Source organism: Glycine max, chromosome 14, assembly GCF_000004515.6.
Source record: "Glycine max cultivar Williams 82 chromosome 14, Glycine_max_v4.0, whole genome shotgun sequence".
Classification (NCBI taxonomy): Eukaryota; Viridiplantae; Streptophyta; class Magnoliopsida; order Fabales; family Fabaceae; genus Glycine; species Glycine max.
Genome location: NC_038250.2, coordinates 4331947 through 4351487, shown reverse-complemented (window position 1 = coordinate 4351487; position 19541 = coordinate 4331947). Strand labels below are relative to the sequence as shown.

The following is a 19541-nucleotide window of genomic DNA, read 5'->3' as shown; positions in this document are numbered from 1 at the left end:
AGAGAGAAAAGTTGACTTAAATTCATAATTTACTTTTTTTCAATTTAAACTTTAAAATATTTTCTCCTCCCTTACAGGTCTTTTAGTTTTAACTTTTAATCCTAGAATTATATATATTCTTTTATTCTCATGTCATAAATTAATGTTGAATTTTTTGTTATGGACCCACGTTGACTATCTAACCCTTTTAAAGATTGATTTATTTTAAAACGCATTTAGCTTGGACATGAGCTATTTGTGCCGTTGATTTCACCGCAGCAATTATCTACGAATGTGACGAAATAGAATAAACGCAAACGGGGGAGTTTGGTTGGTGGAGAACAAGAACTAGTTTCTATTATGAAATGAAACTAATGAAGTGTTAAAGATAACACTCGCTGATTAGAAAGCACAGTACTATGTACAGACACAGGCACTCCAAACAGGCAAAAAATAATGTAAGAATGAAAGAATAATAGATTGTCCTACCTACACTACACTACTACTACACGTTAGTCCTAAAGAGAAAAGTAAACTCAAAAATTGTCCACAATAACACACCCAATATTCATTCACTAGTCGAAGGGATGGCTCCATCGTCACCCGAACTGGCTGCTGATATCTCTGGTCTAATCTCTTCAAGCTGCTGAAGGACTTGCTGAACTTCTGGTCGTGCTGATGGAGAAGGATCAACACAGTGCAAAGCAAGCTTCAACGTGTTCAGCATCTCGTCGCCGTATGTTGAAGCATCTCTCATCAACTCTACATCAAAAACCTCATTTGTCCACTCCTCTTTGACAATGGAGGCAACCCACTGAGGTAAATCCACTCCATTCATAGCCTCACCAGGTGGCTTCCCCGTTAGGAGTTCTAACAAGATGACACCAAGACTGTATACATCTGTTTTTGTGTTGGCTTTTTTCAGCTTCGAGAGCTCAGGTGCTCGGTATCCCAATGCTCCAGCAGTGGCAATGACGTTAGAATTAGCAGCAGTTGTCATCAACCGAGAAAGACCAAAATCGGCTATTTTAGCATTCACATTCTCATCCAGCAGCACATTGCTGGACGTAAGGTTTCCATGTATAATGTTCTCCCTGGAATGAAGGTATAACAAGCCATGAGCCATTCCCTGTGCTATTTTCATCCTTGTTGGCCAATCAATGGCTGTTTCTGGCCCACGAGCTGCACAAAAATGGAAAACAGTCAAAACAATAGTGTTAAGATATTAAACAAATATTCTACCATGGAAATAAAAAATGATGATAGCAAACTTACAATGTAGGAAAGAAGCAAGACTTCCATTAGGCATGTAATCAAATACTAGAAGCTTTTCTCCTTTGGGTCCCAAGTAATAGGCTCTTAATGCCAAAAGATTCGGGTGTCTAATTCTTCCTATAATACTAACTTCAGATTCAAATTCTCTTTGACCTTTAGTGATCTTTTCCCTCAATCGTTTCACTGCAGCTTGACTTCCATCCTCTAATGTAGCCTTATACACAGTTCCATATGTACTCTTTCCCATTATCTCTGCTGTTGCACACAAGAGATCATCAGCTGTAAAGGTCAATGGTCCATCAAAATGGACTAGTTTGCCTCCGACCTCGCCACCCGCTTCGGCTTCGCCTGCGACAGGAGGGACTCCTTTTTCTGTCCTGCCAGCAGCTGCTGCAGATGCTCTCCCCGTGGCCTGGCCACCCTCAGCATTTGATGTTGCTCTTTTTTTTATCAAGCAGAATAGCAGAATGCAGCAAATTGTTACCAGGACTACAAGGAGCACTCCTGCTACTATGAGAATTATGTCTTTGGTGCCTAATTTCTTATGATGATGGTGTTCTGATATTTCAGGAGGTGAACCAGAAGGAGCTAGGGAGGGACATGTGGTTGAAGGGCTATAGCCACATAGTTGAATATTCCCCACAAATGAGCTCGAGTTAAATTTTTGAGCAAGTAGGGTGGGAACTGGACCAGAGAGGTTGTTATGAGAAACGTTGAAGAAACTAAGACTACGCAGATTATCAAAGGCGACTGGAATTTCTCCACTAAGATTATTCAGTGACAAATCAAGCTGCCTAAGCTTTGAAATGTTTCCAATATTTTGAGGAATGTGGCCACTAAATTGGTTTCTGCTCAGAACTAGAACAGAAAGATTATGCAATCTGCCTAAGGCTTCTGGGATTTGATTGCCAAGGTGGTTGTTCTCTACATTCAAGAGAGTGAGTGAGGAAACATTAGAGAGAGCGGCCGGCAAGCTTCCATTCAAGGCATTGTTAGAAAAATCCAGAGTTTTAAGTCTAGAAAGGTTTCCTATTTCATTTGGGATAGCTCCACTAAACTGGTTATGACTAAGAGAAATCTCTGTGAGTTCACTCAAGCCACCCAAAGAAGCAGGAATGCTTCCACTCAACAAGTTATGATCTATGATCAGATTTCGAAGCCGAAAGAAGTTATTTTTCAAGCTACCACCCCATGAGTTAGGAATAGAGCCCGAGAGGTTATTGTGTTGAAGAGATAGGTAGGTGAGAGAAGTTAAGCTAGTTGGCATTGGGCCAGACAAGGAGTTAAAGCTCAAGTTAAGCCAATAAAGCTTAGTGGCATTCCCAAGGCTCATGGGGATTGTCCCAGTGAGCAAATTATTGCTGAGGTCCAAAGACTGAAGCAAAGGACATGACCCTAACGAAGGAGGGATGGTCCCTGTGAACCTATTGTTGAAGAGCTGAACCCCTCTTAGATTGAGAAGAAGTCCAAGTGCTGAAGGGATTGAACCACCAATTTGGTTATCATGAAGGCTAAGCTTTCTAAGCCCCCTAAGTTGGCCAATCCTCTCAGTTATGTGACCCTTCAACCCCTTCCATGGAAGCTGGATCACAATGACCTGTCCCTGAGCACACTTGATGCCAACCCAAGCTCCAGAACAAGCTCCATAGCCACTGTCGTTCCAGCTTCTCAAGAAGCCTTTGGGATCAACCAGCTCTTGCTTGAACGCTTGAAGTGCTAGGAAGTTTGATTGCGTCACAACCACCCCATCCCAACGCTCTTCACTCGCCACTGGTACCATGAGAATCCACAAACAGAAAAACAACCGGAAAAAATGACTTGGGTTGTAGTAAAAAAAACATTTCGAGGTCAGGTTCTTGTTCTCCATTGCAAACAAAATGAAATATTTTTCAAAAAAGAAAATAGTAGGAGAGTGAATGAAGCAAGAGAGAACTAAAGAAGAAAAAGTAGGAGACTTTGATTGATTATTACTTGGTGAGTCTTCTTCTCTCTAGGAGTAGTAGTAGTGTCCATAAGACACACACACACTGTGGTTGGTATTGTGAGAGAGAGGAGAAGTGGGCATAGAAAACTAAAACAAAGAGGAACAAGAGTTGGCTGAGGGATTTTGTAGGAATGGGAAGAGAGAGGAGGCACGTGATGGTCATAAGAGAGTGGGGCGCGCGGGGTGAGGAATCTTGTGTTGGGAAGAGAGAGCAAAAACTGAAGACAGACAATTGTCAGGTGGGTGTGGTGGTACAGTACAACCCTCCCTCTTGCTTCTTGCAAAGACAAACGGCTAGTTTTTTGTTTTTTTTCCTTACAACAATGCACATTTATTTGTTCTTTTCTTCAATGTTGATGTTCTTGTCTGTCCGCAACCCAAAGTCCCAACGGCTATTTCTTCTTCATCTTCGCAGTATAGGCCCATCCCATTTCAGCTCCGGACCGCAAAACTACAAAATGCTGCCAAATTACTCACTTACCCTTCTCGCTTCTCCTGACTACGTGTGGATTTGGATTTCTGCTACAACTTCCGTTTTGCAGAAGCATCAGACTCTTCTTTTGTAAAATGGAGTTCATTAACTATTTACCTTAAAATGAAAATTAGGGACAACAAATAGTAATTCTAAATTTTGGAGGGATAAAAGTGAAAGTAAAAGTTCTTATAGAGACCAAAATCAAAATTTACTTATTTTATAAGCATACAAATAGTAATTTCAAATTTAAGGAAAATAAAAAAAGAATTTTTTTTATAGATACCAAAATTAAAAATCACTGATTTTAAAAGGATTTATAAGATATTTAAGCCAAAATTAATTTAAGATAAATGCTACAACAATACATCCTTTAATACGTTTTCCAATCATATTTTTTTAATGATTAAAATTCATGGAGGTCTCATTAAATGAGTCATATTTATCACTCATCAAGAAAATTAGTAAGACACATGAAATTTTATCAATGAGTTCAAAAGAGCTAGTTACTAACTCTCCACTTAATTTAAATTTAAATGGTGAATGAAATATTGCAAAATAACTAACTCTAAATCTTCTTACGTTTTCTAGCTAGCCCTCCATTTTATTGTAGTAATTAAATTTTTATATTTTGAAGATATCAAATGTATTTAATATTTATTTAAATTTTTTAATAAAATAAAAAGAAGATTTGCAGAAAAATATAGCGTTTCTCTTTTAAAAAGAAAACTAGCTGTTTTTATTATTCTTTTTGATTTATATTGGCGAAGAGAAATAGGCCTGTTAAAAAATTCTAGTTGGGCTAAACGGTTCAAAACTGAACTGGGCCCAAATATCAATTGTCCATTCACGATAGCTGGTTCAGGTTACCTCGTTCTGCGTTCTCCTTCAACACAACCGCGAAAACCTTAACTCAGAGCTCGTTCACCATACCACCCAAATCAATTGTCCAAAATCGCGGCTCAAACCGAACATTCGAACTTGAATCAGGTCTCGAATAGAAATCTCGTTGCAATTTCTGATTGTTATTTTCTGATTTTCTCATCGATTGTGATTGTTCTTACATGTTTACAAATTGATAGTTCAACTTATACTGTTTGTCATATTTCTGTTCAGGAATTTTGGGGCAAGGTTGCTAGTGTTGGCAGGATTCAGGAGTAACTATAGTTCAAACCTAGTAATTCTCGCTCCCTTTGCTTCTTCGCAAAGTTATTCTAATTGTTTTGTGATTTTTTTCTTCAGTTCAGCATTTGGCTCTGTAGATTAATATTATTGTTTGAGTGAGTTTCCTTTTTTGATGTCAGATATGGAGATAATTTTTCTGCATTAATTTACAGTTTCAATGTTGCGATACCTTGGCTCATGTTATAGTTGGCATTTTTAGGTTTAAACTTAAGAGAATTAGGTACATTGGATGCAGAATTTATTTATTGTTTATCATAGGAGGGGTATAGAAAGAGAGGGAATTCATAATTATTGGTAACTTGGCATGGGAAGTCATGGTAAATTGGTAATGGCAACTGGCAAGCACCATCTTTTTTTAGGCTTTAGCATATTTGCCAAACCTGGGCTTTGAAGAATGGGCTACAAGCCTACAATTGGACTTTCAAGCCAGGTACCTTAGTGTTTTTCCTCTGTCTTTTTGGCACTAACCACTTCTTATCAACCTTCATGTTAACATTACATTTCAACGGATGAAATGACCATGGTCTTGAAAGTTGAAACCAAATCGAAAAGCAAAGTAATATCTGCATTGCCTACTTGTATACAAGGTAGAATTTCCCTTGCCTACTAGTAACAACTTACGAGCTTTATTGATATTTGGTAATAATAATATAGACTGCATAATCTGCATTTTAATGTCTCTAGTTGTTGCTATTGGTAATTGGCATGCATTGTTGTGTGTATATACAGTCTTCCTGTTAATGCATATAGCCACCCATTTAAGATGTGGGCTAATTGTTTCTTTTAATTTATTATGCTGGTCCTAACCCACTGGTGATGGTCTATATTGACAGCTACTAGGTTTCAAAAACTAATCTCTAATCTGTATATTGATTATTGAATACCAGATAGTAGAAGAAAAGGAACTTCAGCTGGTTTTATTTGATAGAGAAACCACTGTTACAGAAATATGGAAGAGGAAGAGGTGAATCGATGCCAGATTCAGGAATGGTATCCAAAGTTCAAATCTGTATCCTTCAAGACCTTAATTCATCAACTTCCTGAATCATTTATTCAGTACCTTCTTGATGACTCAGGGCCCTTCCTGTTGCCTGATTCTGTCTTAAATGAAGATGCATTACCCAATAGAATTCATAACCCAGATGAGGAAGAAGATTTTCAGGTGTCTGAGGGATCTGGTGATGAAGCAGAAGCTTCTGCACCACCTTCTTTTCCAGAACTTGAATTGAAAATTAAGGACTTCATTGAGTCCCTTGGGGGTGCAGTCTTCCCTAAGCTGAATTGGAGTGCCCCGAAAGATTCAGCTTGGATAAGCACCTCTGGTACCCTTCGATGCATCAGTTTCAGTGAGATTGCACTTTTATTTCGAGCATCTGACTCATTGGTCCATGATTTGTGCCATGCTTATGATTCGTGCCAGGATAAATCTTCAACTAGACCCCAGAATTTCTTTCTTGCTCTCCGTAAATGGTATCCATCCCTTCAGCCAGACATGGAATTTCGATGTTTTGTACGGAATCAGAAATTAATTGGAATTTCTCAACGGGAGGTTACCACTTTTTATCCTGTTTTGCTTGAAAAGAAGAATGATCTCCTTTTTCTGATACAGGCATTTTTCATCAATCATGTGAGGGCTAAATTTGAGTCAGAAAACTACACATTTGATGTTTACATTACAAAGGATGACAGAGTTAAGATTGTGGATTTCAACCCTTGGGGTGCATTTACATTGTCATTGTTGTTTACATGGGATGAATTGGACCATATTCATAGTGAAGGAAATGATGTGGAGTTCAGAATTGTGGAAGATCGTTGTGCTGTTAGGCCAGGCCTTAAAACAGCAGTCCCATTTGACTACTTGGATACCAGCCCGGGGAGTGGTTGGGATCAATTTCTAAGAAATGCAGATGAAGAGTTAAGACGACAATCTACAGGAGCTGGTGCATGATAATCAGATGTTTTTTTTTTATTATTTATTTTTAATTTCATTTCGAGAGTTTTGACAAACAAGGTGAAGACACATCTTTGAAAACATTACCCCGTAGAGGATGCAGTTTTCCTTTTAGTCGTAGTCTTTATGGTTTATAAGTTTTTATATTGGACTTCTAGTTGCCATTGTAAGTTGTATCCAAATATCAGGCCTCGGATAATTTAATGCTGAAACATCAGAGGCACATGGAGAGCTGAAGTGGCAATTGTCTATGATGAAACCAAATTATCTTCCCTTTTAAATTTTACATATGGAGAAAATATATCATGTATTGGCTTTTTGTATTATTCATGTGCCTAATTTTGTATGTTTCTTTCACTGCAAACACTTCCTAATGCGCCTTTGTTGCATCTCTTTGGCAAACTCGGTACATAATTCTTTTTGGGTACATCTTACATGCATAGTTGATTATTTCAAGTACATAACTCTTTTATCATTCTATATTAATAATCTATACATGATCATTTAATATTTTTGTTCATGTGTTTTGTGTTTCGTATATAGTATGTATATGTTCATCACCAATCTTTTTCAAGGAATTGAATGACAAAGACATTGAGTGATGGCTTTAATCTCCATATGTAAAAGCAATTTAAATTGAAAGTAATTTTTGATGCCTTTACATATTCGGAGATTAAATTGTGAACACACAACCTTTTTAAGGGTCTTTATCAGTACAAGTTGTCACTTTTGTAAAAGAAAAGAGAAATCTTATATTTACTCCTACAAGATCACATGTGCACTTAGAGCAACACTCTACTGCTTCATTTATTTTTGGATGGTTTGGGTGATAGATTTGTGTGGGCAGGGGGGAGTGAAAGAGGGAATAACTAGGAGTTGCATGTGTTTGCTTGTATAAAAGTGACAAGTATATGATGATGGGTCTCACAGAAAATGCTCCCCTCTCCATAAATGAGACTGCACATTAATACAAGTTAGGAATTAGCAAGCTATCGAAAATACCTTTATTTTTTTTTCTTATTTCATATTATTTAGGAATTTTTTTAGTAAATTTATCTTTTAATAAACATTATATTTTTTTTCTACCCTTCTCATGCCTGGATCACATGAGTGGATAAAATTTTTACTATATCTTTTCATTCTTATATCTCTATCTAAACAATACATATTTTTATCTCATCTCTCTTCTTTCCCTCCCTCCTCTATCATTTCTTTCTTTCTTATTTCTATTTTGATCCAAACACATAATAAAGGAAGGTATTTAAGACTCTAAATATAAACTTTGAACAAAATTTAGAGTTTTTTGAGTTGCAATAGTGTTCAGGGGACTAGTTTCATGTATTTGAGGGAATATCTTAGTTTTTTTCTTCTTCTTGTTGTACATCAAGGGTAGGATAATACTACTAAATTAATAACCAAGATGAAATGTCAATTTTAATCAAAGAACAACATTAATAATATCTATAATAGTACATCTAAAGTGTGTGTCCTTAATTAATAGTGATAAAAAAAGGTATGAAGATATTACTTGTAACATGATTTACAGTCCACATCCCAAATGGACCAAATCAATAAATAATTTTCACGTGGGAAAAATCGAATTTGTGATTCCTCAATGATTCTAAAAAAAGCGAAGTAATGAAGATAAATGAATTAGGAACCAGTAATTGGAAAAGTCAAAACAAGAAGATACTAACATCCATATAAACAGGCCAAACACTCTTGTTTTGTATTTTTTACTAAACTGACATAATCACACACGAACTATGGGTTGAAAAGCAAATATCAAACTTCATTGGATTTTAGCGTGCAAATTTAGATGCTGACCAAGAAAAACAAAGGCTCCCTTCGCTAGCGAATTAAGATCACACATTTGAACCATTGGCTTCCAGACTTTGACAGTATCTGAACGATCTAATTGTTATGTTCAAATATTGTAATTTTAGCTCCACTTCCTAAAACACTTGCCAGTCGTTCCAACTCAAATTACCGACCTCAAATACACATAAAATTTAAATTCATATTTGTACAACTTGTTGCAAAGAAAACAAGTGGAATGGAACTCCACAAACAGAATTCCAATATAATCAATAGAAGTTGGTGAAATATGGATAACTATGGTTATCATTCCATGAGAAAACAGCAGAAACCATAACATGGGAAAATTATAAACATTAGTTCATAAAAATATTCACAATAAGCAAGTACAAAGTCCAATTCACTGATAGTAATAGATTGCTTAGTATGCTCATCCGTTTCTAGCACCAAGCACATGCACCTGAATTGTTCTTATTATTCGATCTTCTCCTGATATAATTTCACAGATGCATGCATCATTTTTATTTATCTTGTTCTTTTTACAAAAACTTGTCCACCCTTTGATACATACTCGACCATCACGCCACTCAGACACTTTTGCTACTTCCGAATATATGGGTGTCCATTGTGGCAAGCCATGATAGTCTCGTAATTCATCTCTTTGAGTATCCTGTAGCAACAAAAAAGACACAAAACTGTAATTTCAAATTCTCAATTAGACAACCCAATTAATTAATACATACAAATGTACCTAACATATAGTTGACAAAATGGTAAGTAACTTCTAAAATTATACCTCGAATTGGAAGCATTGGCAACGTGAAAGGGTAATCTGTTCTCCAAAAGTAAGGGACGAGTCCTTAATCACATTTTTTGGAACATGCTGAAATAAGGAGGAATGAAGTGAAAAGTAAGAACATGTAATAGTTGAGTTATGAAAAGTGAAATTGCAACAACGAGGCTTAAAGAGTGACAAAAAATGAAGAATCACTCAATTAACATCTTAATTTCAACATGGACATAATAATATAGAGAGATTAAAAGTGTTTACAGTCCAAAGGAATTTAACTTCAAGGAGGGAACAAGGGCTTAAGCAAATTTAGTTACTCATCTAACACAGTGCTCCAATGACAAAAGAGCCAATATTTGTATACAAGTTATAAAGGACAAAACTAGAATAGACCATATAAGGATTCCAACCAATTCGTTGGGTCTATTTTTGAAGAGCTTTGCTTCAAAATTTGGATTTCCAGGCTGAATATACATTTGCGGATCAAATTCATAGTCTTCAAGATGAGGACCTTCAACCGTAGGACTGTAACTTGTTGCACTCAACCCTAAACCAGATAAATCAATCATCAGGTAAAAGGTGATTGGCGCACTCATAAAATACAGAAATTGGATTAAAAAAACAAAAACAAAACCCAGTTTTTATCACAAAGTTAACTTACTTTTGGAAGCTCTACGAGGATGACTTTGACTCCTCATGTATTCAGCACTATGTTCTTCTTCCATTTCTCTATACTGATCATCATCATCACCTTCATCCTCATCATCCTCAGCTTCTTCATGTTCTTCATCATCTGTAATCTCTATCACCTCATCCTCTTCTTCAGCTTCTGTCCTTTCACACCGTGATGATTGTTCAAGAATTACAACCTTGAAAATGTTGGCCCCATCATACTTAAAAACAAGATAATCTTCTTTTCCTAAAAAGTTTTCTTCTTGAAAAACCTTCCAACCCTCTTCAAAGTAAATTTTGTTTCCAACAAGACGTGTTTTCACATTCCAAACTCTCCTACCAACATTTGTGAGGATGACATCCTCAGGGATCCTCCATCCTTGTAAGCGTGTAGATTTCACAAAAGCATCTGGGATAAGCTGAAATTTATAGAAAAGCAGAAATGTTACTTAAGATCTCGTAAAAAAAATGTGGCATATATGGCACACACATTATGTTCCATCCTTGTAATGATCTATATGTTGTATTACAATATTCCAAGTAGAAATTTGAGGACATTAATGTTATATCTTCGTGTAAGTCTAGGTTTGAAGAAATTATATTAAAGAAAATACCATGCTTTCGGAGTGTTCCTCCGGTTTGAAGACTGTGACGAAGTACTTCTTGGCAGCCATCCAATGAAATTTGGTCAAGAAATTGAAATGCCAGAACACACACAGATATATCACACACATATATATATAGCACTCTAGTGAGTAAGGATGCATTGACTGCATGAGAACATTCTATTAATATTTATTTATTTTTACATTTTACAGTTTGTCCATATGAAAGAATGTTAATCCAATAAAAATAATTAATAACATATTATCATGGATAAATATTAAAGCAATTTGATTATTTATTCATTTTTAAATTAATACAAAGAAATAAAGAAAAAAAGAGCCACCAATATGATTAGATCCACATGTCAATCAATGACAAAGAATCAAAGAGAAAGAAAAGATGACAAGAGTTCTAAATGATCTTATCAATATCAAGGTAATGAACTCATTTAACTCTTTAAAGTCTTCTCTCACTTTTATCTCTCATGTTTTTTCCTGTTTTTTCTCTCTCACATGGAAGTCTAATACACAGAAGAAAACCCCGTCTAAAAGCCCATACCTAAAGACCCGATGAAAAATATCTACACTTTAAAGCCTAAAACCAACTCAAATAATTAGTTGCATTCCTCTAAAAAGCTCAATTAATTAAAAAAAATATCACATTCTATGATTCTACCGTGTGTTCAGTACTGTTCCTTTGTCTTTACTCGGAGATAATCTTTGTGGTCCCTCGCTGGTGATGTTATTGCAAAATATGCTATTTCAGAAAAGCTTAACCAAAAGCAACTTTCAGTTGCTATTTTTATAAATAACCTACGAACTAGGTTGCTTAATTAGGTCTGGTAATAAAATTTCAGTTTCATGATAACACTGAAATTTGCAGCTTGCGGGCTTTAAAGTATACGATTTGATTCTATAGCCTTATCAAGCATTTATAAGAGGTTGTTTGGTTGGAGAAAAAAGAAAAAAAGAGAAGAGAAAAAAATATTTAAATTAAAGTAGAAAAATCAAAGTGTAAGACTCACACAAAAATATTTTAAAAAAATTCTTCTTTCCTTACTATTTAATCTCAATCAAACAAACTCTAAATGTCTTCCCCTTTAATATTATGTGTCAACCGCAAGAATAACAACTCTTGGCATGTTTTCTACAGGACTGCATTTTTGTACTAAAAGTTATCATATATATATAAACATAACTTATTATACAAACATAATAACCTACTCAAAGATAAATAATAAAAGAACACTGGCCAATTTTTTTTTATAAAAGAATGCTTTTCGGTCTTAAGAATTAATGTTATATAATAAATTTTATAATAATTATTATAAAAGCCATACATACCATAATTTTTTTTATTGATTAACAGTGTACTTTTTTTCACTCTTACAATGTATGAAAATTAAATTCATTGACATATAATATTTTGTAAAAATTCTTCATTTTAAAAATATTTTAAAATTCCAATAAATTTACCTTTTATCATTTTAAAATTTTAATATCTGCATTTTTGTGAGAAAAATAATGTATACATAAATTAATGAAATTAAATAAACATGCTTTATACAGGTAGTCAAATTAAAAATATTTTCAAATTAGCCTATTTAAGAAATGTTTTGATAAAATTAGCCAACTTGTAAGCTTGGTCAGCTTGGGCTAATTTTCTTTAATGTTTAATGGACATAACTTAAGACGTCTTGTAATATAGTAACTTTTTCCATTAATTTTTGTAGCATGTAATAAGGAATATAAGTTTGCTGGTTAAGCTAGAACTGCATATGTTATTGGGAAATGGGAATGGTTAAAAAGTATGTTGTAGAAGAAAACGATGGTTGACAACTAACAAGTAATCATAGGAACACAAGAATATTTAGAATTCGGAAAACCTGGATACTATTTTTCTTTCTTAATCTTCTAATTCATTACAAAAAGAATCTTAAATAATTTGAAATTTGATGAAGAAATAAATAAAATTTGATTAAAAAATAGTTTATAATCCATTTTAAGGTGCAATAGGTTATGGAAAGGTAAAAAATAAAAGATAATAATGTAATAATTGATGTGATAGAAAAAATAAAATATAAATAAAAATGAAATAAAAAGTGAAACAAAGGTAAATGATTATGATTTTCCAGTCCGTTCTTGTTATTGTTGTATGTACGCGGAGTTCGTGATTGCCTTGTTTTCTTTCGGTTTCAAGACCTTGGCCATTTAATTCTTTGAGAATTGAAAAAAAATTGTCATCAACCTGAGAGTTGAGTTAATAATAAGTGGCAATACAAAAGAAAAAACATTAAGGTGCAGTAAAGTTTCCTTTCTATTTTCAATTTTAAGTGGACAATTGCTTCCTGCACCTCAAATTTGCTTCCTACACTCCATTCTGCAATGTAATTTATATTTCAGATTAGTCATTTCTAAATGTAAAAAATTTACATTCTAGAAAGTTTAACCCGAAATGTAAAATTAAATTTTGGATTAAACTTTTCAAAAGATTAAAAATATGCAGGAAATAATCATGGAGGTGTAAGAAGTAATTACTGCACAAGAAAGTCCATTGTAGCATGTAGGCCATTTTTCTAAGGGGTTTGAATCCTCCCCTCATATATGTGTATCCTGCAACTTTTATTTTTGTTTGAAAATACTAAACTACCATTCCTCAACCCTAACATATACTTTTATGTGCGAACTACTCCCATGAGAATAACTTCTCCCACAACTTCACCTTCTTCACGGCAACTTCGTGACCTCCTCTTCACAAGTCATGACGCTCTAGAGCGTCCTACCCCTCCTCCTTCCTTTGTGTGTCACCATTGAAGGTAAGAATACAATCCAAAATATAGTGTTTTTGTGTTTTAGAATGAAAATTTTGAAATGTTTTTTTATTTTTAACCATTATTTTGGAGGCACGCTTCTGAAGCTATATAGTAGCCTTATGGAATGATCATTCCAAAACATAAATTGAGTTCTGGAATACATGAAATGATTTTTTTTTTTTTGTTTTCAAGCATTATTTTTTACCGTTATGAAATAGACATTCCAAAAGCTATTTCTCACTGTTATAAAACACCTATTCCAAAAGCTATTTTTTACTATTATGGAACACCTATTATGAAAGACAAAAGTTATTCTTTACTGCTATGAAACACGCATTCTGAAAGGTATTTTTTATTGTTATGGAACACCTATTTTGGAAAGCAGAAATTATTTTTTAATGTTATGGAATACCTATTTCGGAAGCTATTTTTTATGTTATGGAACGACTATTCTGAAAGCCGAAAATTATTTTTTACTATTATGGAATACCTATTCTGAAAACTATTTATTATTGTTATGGAATGTCTATTCCAGAAGATGAAAGTTATTTTTTTACTGTTATGAAACACCTATTCCAGAAAGGTATAATATGAAAATGATAGTTTAGAATTTTTAAAGATTTGAGAGGTGCATGATTTAATATAGGAGGTGCAGATTCAAATCCCTTCATCAAAGCCTATGGTTAGTTTGGTAACTAGGCTACTAGCCCGTTACCATCACAACATGCCACAATACACAGTTAAGGCCTAAAGGAAGCTATATATATATTCTGTACTTTAAATTTATTATAATTTTTTTAACTCAGTTAACTCTCTAAATTCTTCTGTCACTTTGTCTCATTTTTTTCCTGTCTTTTCTCTCTCAAATGGAAGTCTAATATACAAAAGAAAACACCCATCTAAAGCCCAAACCTAATGACCCATGATCAACAATATCTACACATTAAAGCCTAAAAGCAATTCAAATTAGTTCTCTTCTTAAAATAAAAAAAAGCTGAATTACGAAGGAGAAAGGTCCACAGAAGTATCAAACTCTACCAAGTTAAATGTTCCTTTGCCTGTACTAGGAAATCATCTTTGTGGTCCCTTATACTAGTGATGTTCTTACAAAATATGCTATTTCAAAAAAGTTAAACCACAAGTAACTCTGAATAGTTTTTTTTTTTCAACAAAGAGAAACAAATTTATATGAAAATGAGTACAAGGGATATCCAAACCCATTTACGAAATAAATAGCTAAGTAACTACCCTCCAACATCCTCCTTCATAATAGTGGTTATTTTTTATTTATATATGTCCTTGGAAATAAATACAAAATAACCACAGTAAAAGGATTGTTATTCATCCTACAAGAAACCAGAAAACTTATACGATTTGATTCTATAGCGGTATCAAGCATTATAAACGTCTTCCGCTTTATATCATGTGTCAACTGCAAGAATAACAACTTTACCCCTCACCCGTGGCATGTTTTCTACACGGGATTGCATTTTTTTGTATTAAAACTCATATATATAAACTTACTGATAAAAAACTATTATACAAACATGTTTAAATAATTGTAAATAATATAATACATTTTATGATTATGAATATAAAACTATTTTAATATATTTTCATATTTACAATTATTTTTACACAAATAATATATATATATATATATATATATATATATATATATTAAAAATTAAACTAAAATTATAATAATATAAAAACTTACATACTATAAATTAACATTCGTGCATAACATAACATGAGTTATTACACTAGTTAGAATAAAATTTATTTGGTTTCTAATAAAGAATCAATATATGATACTGGCTGAATAAGAGTACAACTTATATCATATGATAATAGGTTTTAGATGAATTTCCCCTTATGAAAAACATTTGGTCATGAGGTATTATAAAACTAGACTAAGCTTCTGAAGTGAGAATGTATATAAAAAAAAAAAAAAAAGTAATTGCACATAAATCTATTTCAAATCAAGAATGAATACACCCTTTATTTCTCTGCAATGTACCAATAATGTCTTTATCAGCAAAACATATGACACAATGCATCAACACCATGTGATACGAAAGGTAAATATAAAAACTGCTCCTCAATGCTTCTAGGTTTTATTTGTCTTTTTAGGCATATTTATAGGTTTTATATATTAAGTTAGAGACTAATTGTGTTGAAGAAAAATATCAAAATTACTTCTCAATGTTTTTAGGTTTTATTTGTCTTTTTAGACATATTTATTGGTTTTATGTCTTAAAAGGACTTCATAATAGTTAAGCATATGATTTTATTTTATTTTAGGTTAGAAATCATATGTTTTTCTTAACTATTAAGTCACATACTAATTCTATTCATGATACGTGACTGTTGTTGATCCAAGAAAATTTTACACACACATCGAGACTTTATATCATTATGTTAATTATGTGTTATTAGTTATTATGTTATTGATTATGTGTACATGATAAAAAACACTAAGTACCGAAGATAAAGGAATTAGGAATCAATAGATGAAAAAGTCCAAACAAGATGATATTAACATTCATTAACAAACCCAAAACTATTACTTGCATTGTATTCTTCTAAAAAATAATTACTTGCACTGTATTACTAAACCAAGGTTGGTTGAAAAACAAATATTAAACATATTGTTTTTTTGGTGTGCAAATTTAGATACTGGCCAAGAAAAATGAAGGCTCCCTTTTGCTAGCTAATTAAGTTCACCATTTGAACTATTGGCTTTCAAACTTTGACAATATTTGATGACCAAATTGTTATTATGTTCAAATACTGTAATTATGGTTCCACTTTCTAAAACACTTGCAACTCGTTCCAACATCAAATTGGTTCACCAAACTCATGCGCATAAAACTTTAAATTCGTATTTGTCCAATTAGCAGCAAAGAAAAAAAGTGGAATTTAACCCCATCCTCGTTGAGCATGCAAAAGTAAGTTTAACTTTGGTTTTTATTTTAAGAAAGTTTAACTACATGTTAAAAACTGGTTTTTGATTTTCCAATTTCTGTATATGAGTGCTGAATCAGCCTTTGTCTGATGATTTATTTATCTGGCTTAGGAGAGAATGCAACAAGTTCCACTTTCACCCATGATTGAAGGTTGTAGTCTTGAAGACTATGAATTTGATCCACAAATATGTATTTAACAAGGAAAATTCATATTTTAAAACAAAATTCGTCAAAAATAGATCCAACAAATTGGTTAGAATCATGTTTCTTATAGTCCTATCTCTTCTAATTTGCTTAGAAAAAACATAAAGATTCTCTTCTAATTTGCTTAGAAGAAACATAAAAATTCTAATCAATTTGTTGAGTATATTTTTGAAGAACTTTACTTCAAAATATATATTTACCTAAATATACATTTGTGATCAAATTCATAATCTTCAAGAAGAAGACCTCCAATCATGGGTGGAAGTGGAACTTGTTGCATTCTCCCCTAAATCAGATAAATAAATCATCAGACAAAGACTGATTCAGCACTCATAAATACATAAATTTGAAAAACAAAAACCAGTTTTCAACATAGTTAAACTTTAATAAAAAATAAAAAAAACATAAAGTTAAACTTACTTTTGCAGGCTCTACGATGATGAGTTTGACTCCTCGTGTATTCAGCACTATTTTCTTCTTAACTTTCTTCTTCCATTTCTTTATACTCATGATTATTGTCGTCATCATCATCATCCTAATTCTCATTCTCATCCTTTTCCTCGTCCTCAGTTGCTTCGTGTTCTTCCTCATCTTCTTCAGCTTCTCTCCTTTCACACCGTCATGATTGTTCAAGAATTACAACCGTGAACACATTGGTCCCATCATGCTTAAAAAGTAGAAAATCTGTTTTTCCTGAACAGTTTTATTTTTGAAAAACCTGCCAACCCTCTTCAAAGTAAATTCTGTTCCAACAAGAAGTGTTTTGACGTTCCAAACACTCCCAATAACATTTCTGAGGATGGTGTATTGACTTCACAAAAGCATTTGGGATAAGCTGCAATTTGAGAAAGAGCAGAAGATGAGTGTTACTTAAGACACCATAATACTCTGGTAATGTTTTGAAATCAACAACTACATTGGTATAAAGCAATGTAGGCTACATTGTTAAATCTCAGTAAATTTAATGATCCATACAATGTACCAGAATATTTTAAGTAGAAATCTGAGGACATTAATGTTAAATCTTCATATAAGCCAACACTGCAGAAAGTATAATAAAAAAAATACCATTCTTTCAGAGTGTGTTTCCGGATCCAACACCTTGCTCATTTAATCCTATGAAAATTGAAAAAAAAATTGTCACCAACCTGAGAGTTGATAATAAGTGGCCAATACCAGAAAATACTAAAAGGAAAAACACTATAAGGTGCCAACATGAAAGTCCATTGCACAGGCTTGTAGACCATTCTTCAAAGCCCAGAGTTTAGTCCATTAACATCACAACATGCCACAATACACAGTTAAGGCCCAAAGGGAAATTAACATCATTATGTTCCTTATAGTTCATTGAACAATTCTATTATATTGTTGTTGTTGTTATAAAAGACTTTTTTAAATGAATACTCAATCACAGATCGGGATAAGAATAAAATTAAGTATAGGAATTAAGAAACGTGCCTTCATTCTCATTTTATGTGTCACTTTTAAAATATTTCTGTATTAATTGTCATTTTAAAACATAAAAAGTATTAAGTACTTTTTTTCAATATATTTATGGAATAAATGTATTTTGATTAAATAAGATTTTAACATGTGAGATCCCATTTTCATCTGTTATTAGATTTAACCAACAAACATCTAATTCCTTCCACTTCTCCCTTCTGCAATCTATACCTCGTAATTTTAATGGCACCAGAAAAAATTTCCACTCAACAGCACCAGACAAAAAACAAATCTACATATACATCCATCATTTTCTTTTATTTTGTCCCTTTTATTTATACAAAAGCATGCCCACTATTTAATACATACATCACCATCTTCCCACTTGCACACTCTCCTGTTACTTACAAATATTTTTTTCATGTCTCTTGAAGAAGGAACATGTAATAGTTGTTAGTAATGAAAAGTGAAATTGCAAGAACGAGGCTTAAAGAGGGACAGAAAATGAAGACCACTCAATTAACATTTTCAACGTACATGGACATAATTATATACAGAAATTAAAATTTAAAAGAGCTTGCCACTTACACATTTCCAAGTGTTTTTTGCATGAGAGTTGTGGCAAGCAGAGAAGAAAGTCTCATCTTTGATTTCTTTGAATATCCTGTAGCAATTAATAGGGAGGAATGAAGCCATAAGTGAAAAGTAGAGTAGATGGAAGAAGGAACATGTGCAGTGTACTTGGTGTGAGTTATGAAAAGTGAAATTGAAACAGCGAGGGGTTACCACTTAACAGGCACTGTTTTTTTCTTCTGCAGTTGCTTTTCTCTTCTATATTCCCCTCTTTCTCTAACTTTACCACAAGTCTTTCATACATGTTGATAGTTGAAAGTTGATGATTTTTAAGTCATTCTTTCCTTATACTGAAAAATTAAACAGTCTTTTCTATATGCTGTTTTAAAAAAAAAATGACTTCCTAGTTTTTATGTATGATGAAAGCAATAAGTTCAAAATAATAATCCTTCAGCCATCAACAGTGTATAAAAAGAATGTGATAAAGTTGCAGAGGAGGAAAATATAGAAGAGAAAGCAGGTATAGAAGAAGAGGAGATTGAGATAACAAAGGAAGAGGAAGACACTGAAGATGAGGAAATATGATGATCACTGATTCTGAAGACAACAACGATGAGTATACGTGATCTAATATATATAGCGTGAGGGTTATCTAATTTGTTCATTACAAATAAAAGATTTCTAATTCTAGATGATCCTATCAATATCTAACGATAGGATTTTTTTTATGCAAAAATATTAGCAGAGTAATCTTTGAAGTTGCATTTTTTTCTTAAATTTTCAAAGCACATTTAGCTACTCATTT

The 19541-nt window shown here is 33.1% G+C and overlaps 3 protein-coding genes and 1 long non-coding RNA gene across 9 annotated transcripts; 1 reads left to right on the top strand and 3 right to left on the bottom strand.

Annotated features, from left to right (window-relative positions):
- Window positions 1–354: 354 nt before the first annotated feature.
- Window positions 355–3669, bottom strand: LOC100811174 (probably inactive leucine-rich repeat receptor-like protein kinase IMK2). Its single transcript, XM_003545169.5, has 2 exons — window positions 1255–3669; window positions 355–1161 (listed from the first exon to the last, which is right to left on the bottom strand). Exons 1-2 carry the CDS (start codon window positions 3119–3121, stop codon window positions 548–550), a joined length of 2481 nt encoding a protein of 826 aa, XP_003545217.4. The 5' UTR covers window positions 3122–3669; the 3' UTR covers window positions 355–547.
- An 865-nt stretch (window positions 3670–4534) lies between these two features.
- Window positions 4535–7172, top strand: LOC100795378 (cell division cycle protein 123 homolog). 3 transcript variants are annotated; one of them, XM_014767220.2, is made up of 4 exons: window positions 4535–4700; window positions 4827–4887; window positions 5154–5482; window positions 5783–7172. In XM_014767220.2, the coding sequence occupies exon 4, from the start codon at window positions 5845–5847 to the stop codon at window positions 6841–6843; it is 999 nt and encodes a 332-aa protein (XP_014622706.1). In that variant the 5' UTR covers window positions 4535–4700; window positions 4827–4887; window positions 5154–5482; window positions 5783–5844; the 3' UTR covers window positions 6844–7172. The 3 variants fall into 3 exon arrangements, with proteins under 3 accessions (XP_014622706.1, XP_014622705.1, XP_003544043.1); XM_014767219.2 differs by having other exon boundaries at window positions 5095–5482; XM_003543995.4 differs by lacking the exon at window positions 5154–5482.
- A 1710-nt stretch (window positions 7173–8882) lies between these two features.
- LOC100810634 (B3 domain-containing protein REM20) lies at window positions 8883–12006 on the bottom strand. Its single transcript, XM_006595786.4, has 5 exons — window positions 10741–12006; window positions 10116–10545; window positions 9865–10001; window positions 9461–9547; window positions 8883–9334 (listed from the first exon to the last, which is right to left on the bottom strand). The coding sequence occupies exons 1-5, from the start codon at window positions 10900–10902 to the stop codon at window positions 9095–9097; spliced, it is 1056 nt and encodes a 351-aa protein (XP_006595849.2). The 5' UTR covers window positions 10903–12006; the 3' UTR covers window positions 8883–9094.
- A 233-nt stretch (window positions 12007–12239) lies between these two features.
- LOC121173479 (uncharacterized) lies at window positions 12240–19541 on the bottom strand. 4 transcript variants are annotated; one of them, XR_005888440.1, is made up of 5 exons: window positions 18950–19541; window positions 18752–18827; window positions 17789–17836; window positions 17141–17555; window positions 12240–13111 (listed from the first exon to the last, which is right to left on the bottom strand). It is a non-coding gene; the product is annotated as an uncharacterized lncRNA (long non-coding RNA). The 4 variants fall into 4 exon arrangements; XR_005888441.1 differs by lacking the exon at window positions 12240–13111 and adding an exon at window positions 16299–16601; XR_005888439.1 differs by lacking the exon at window positions 12240–13111 and adding an exon at window positions 16836–17006 and having other exon boundaries at window positions 18950–19540.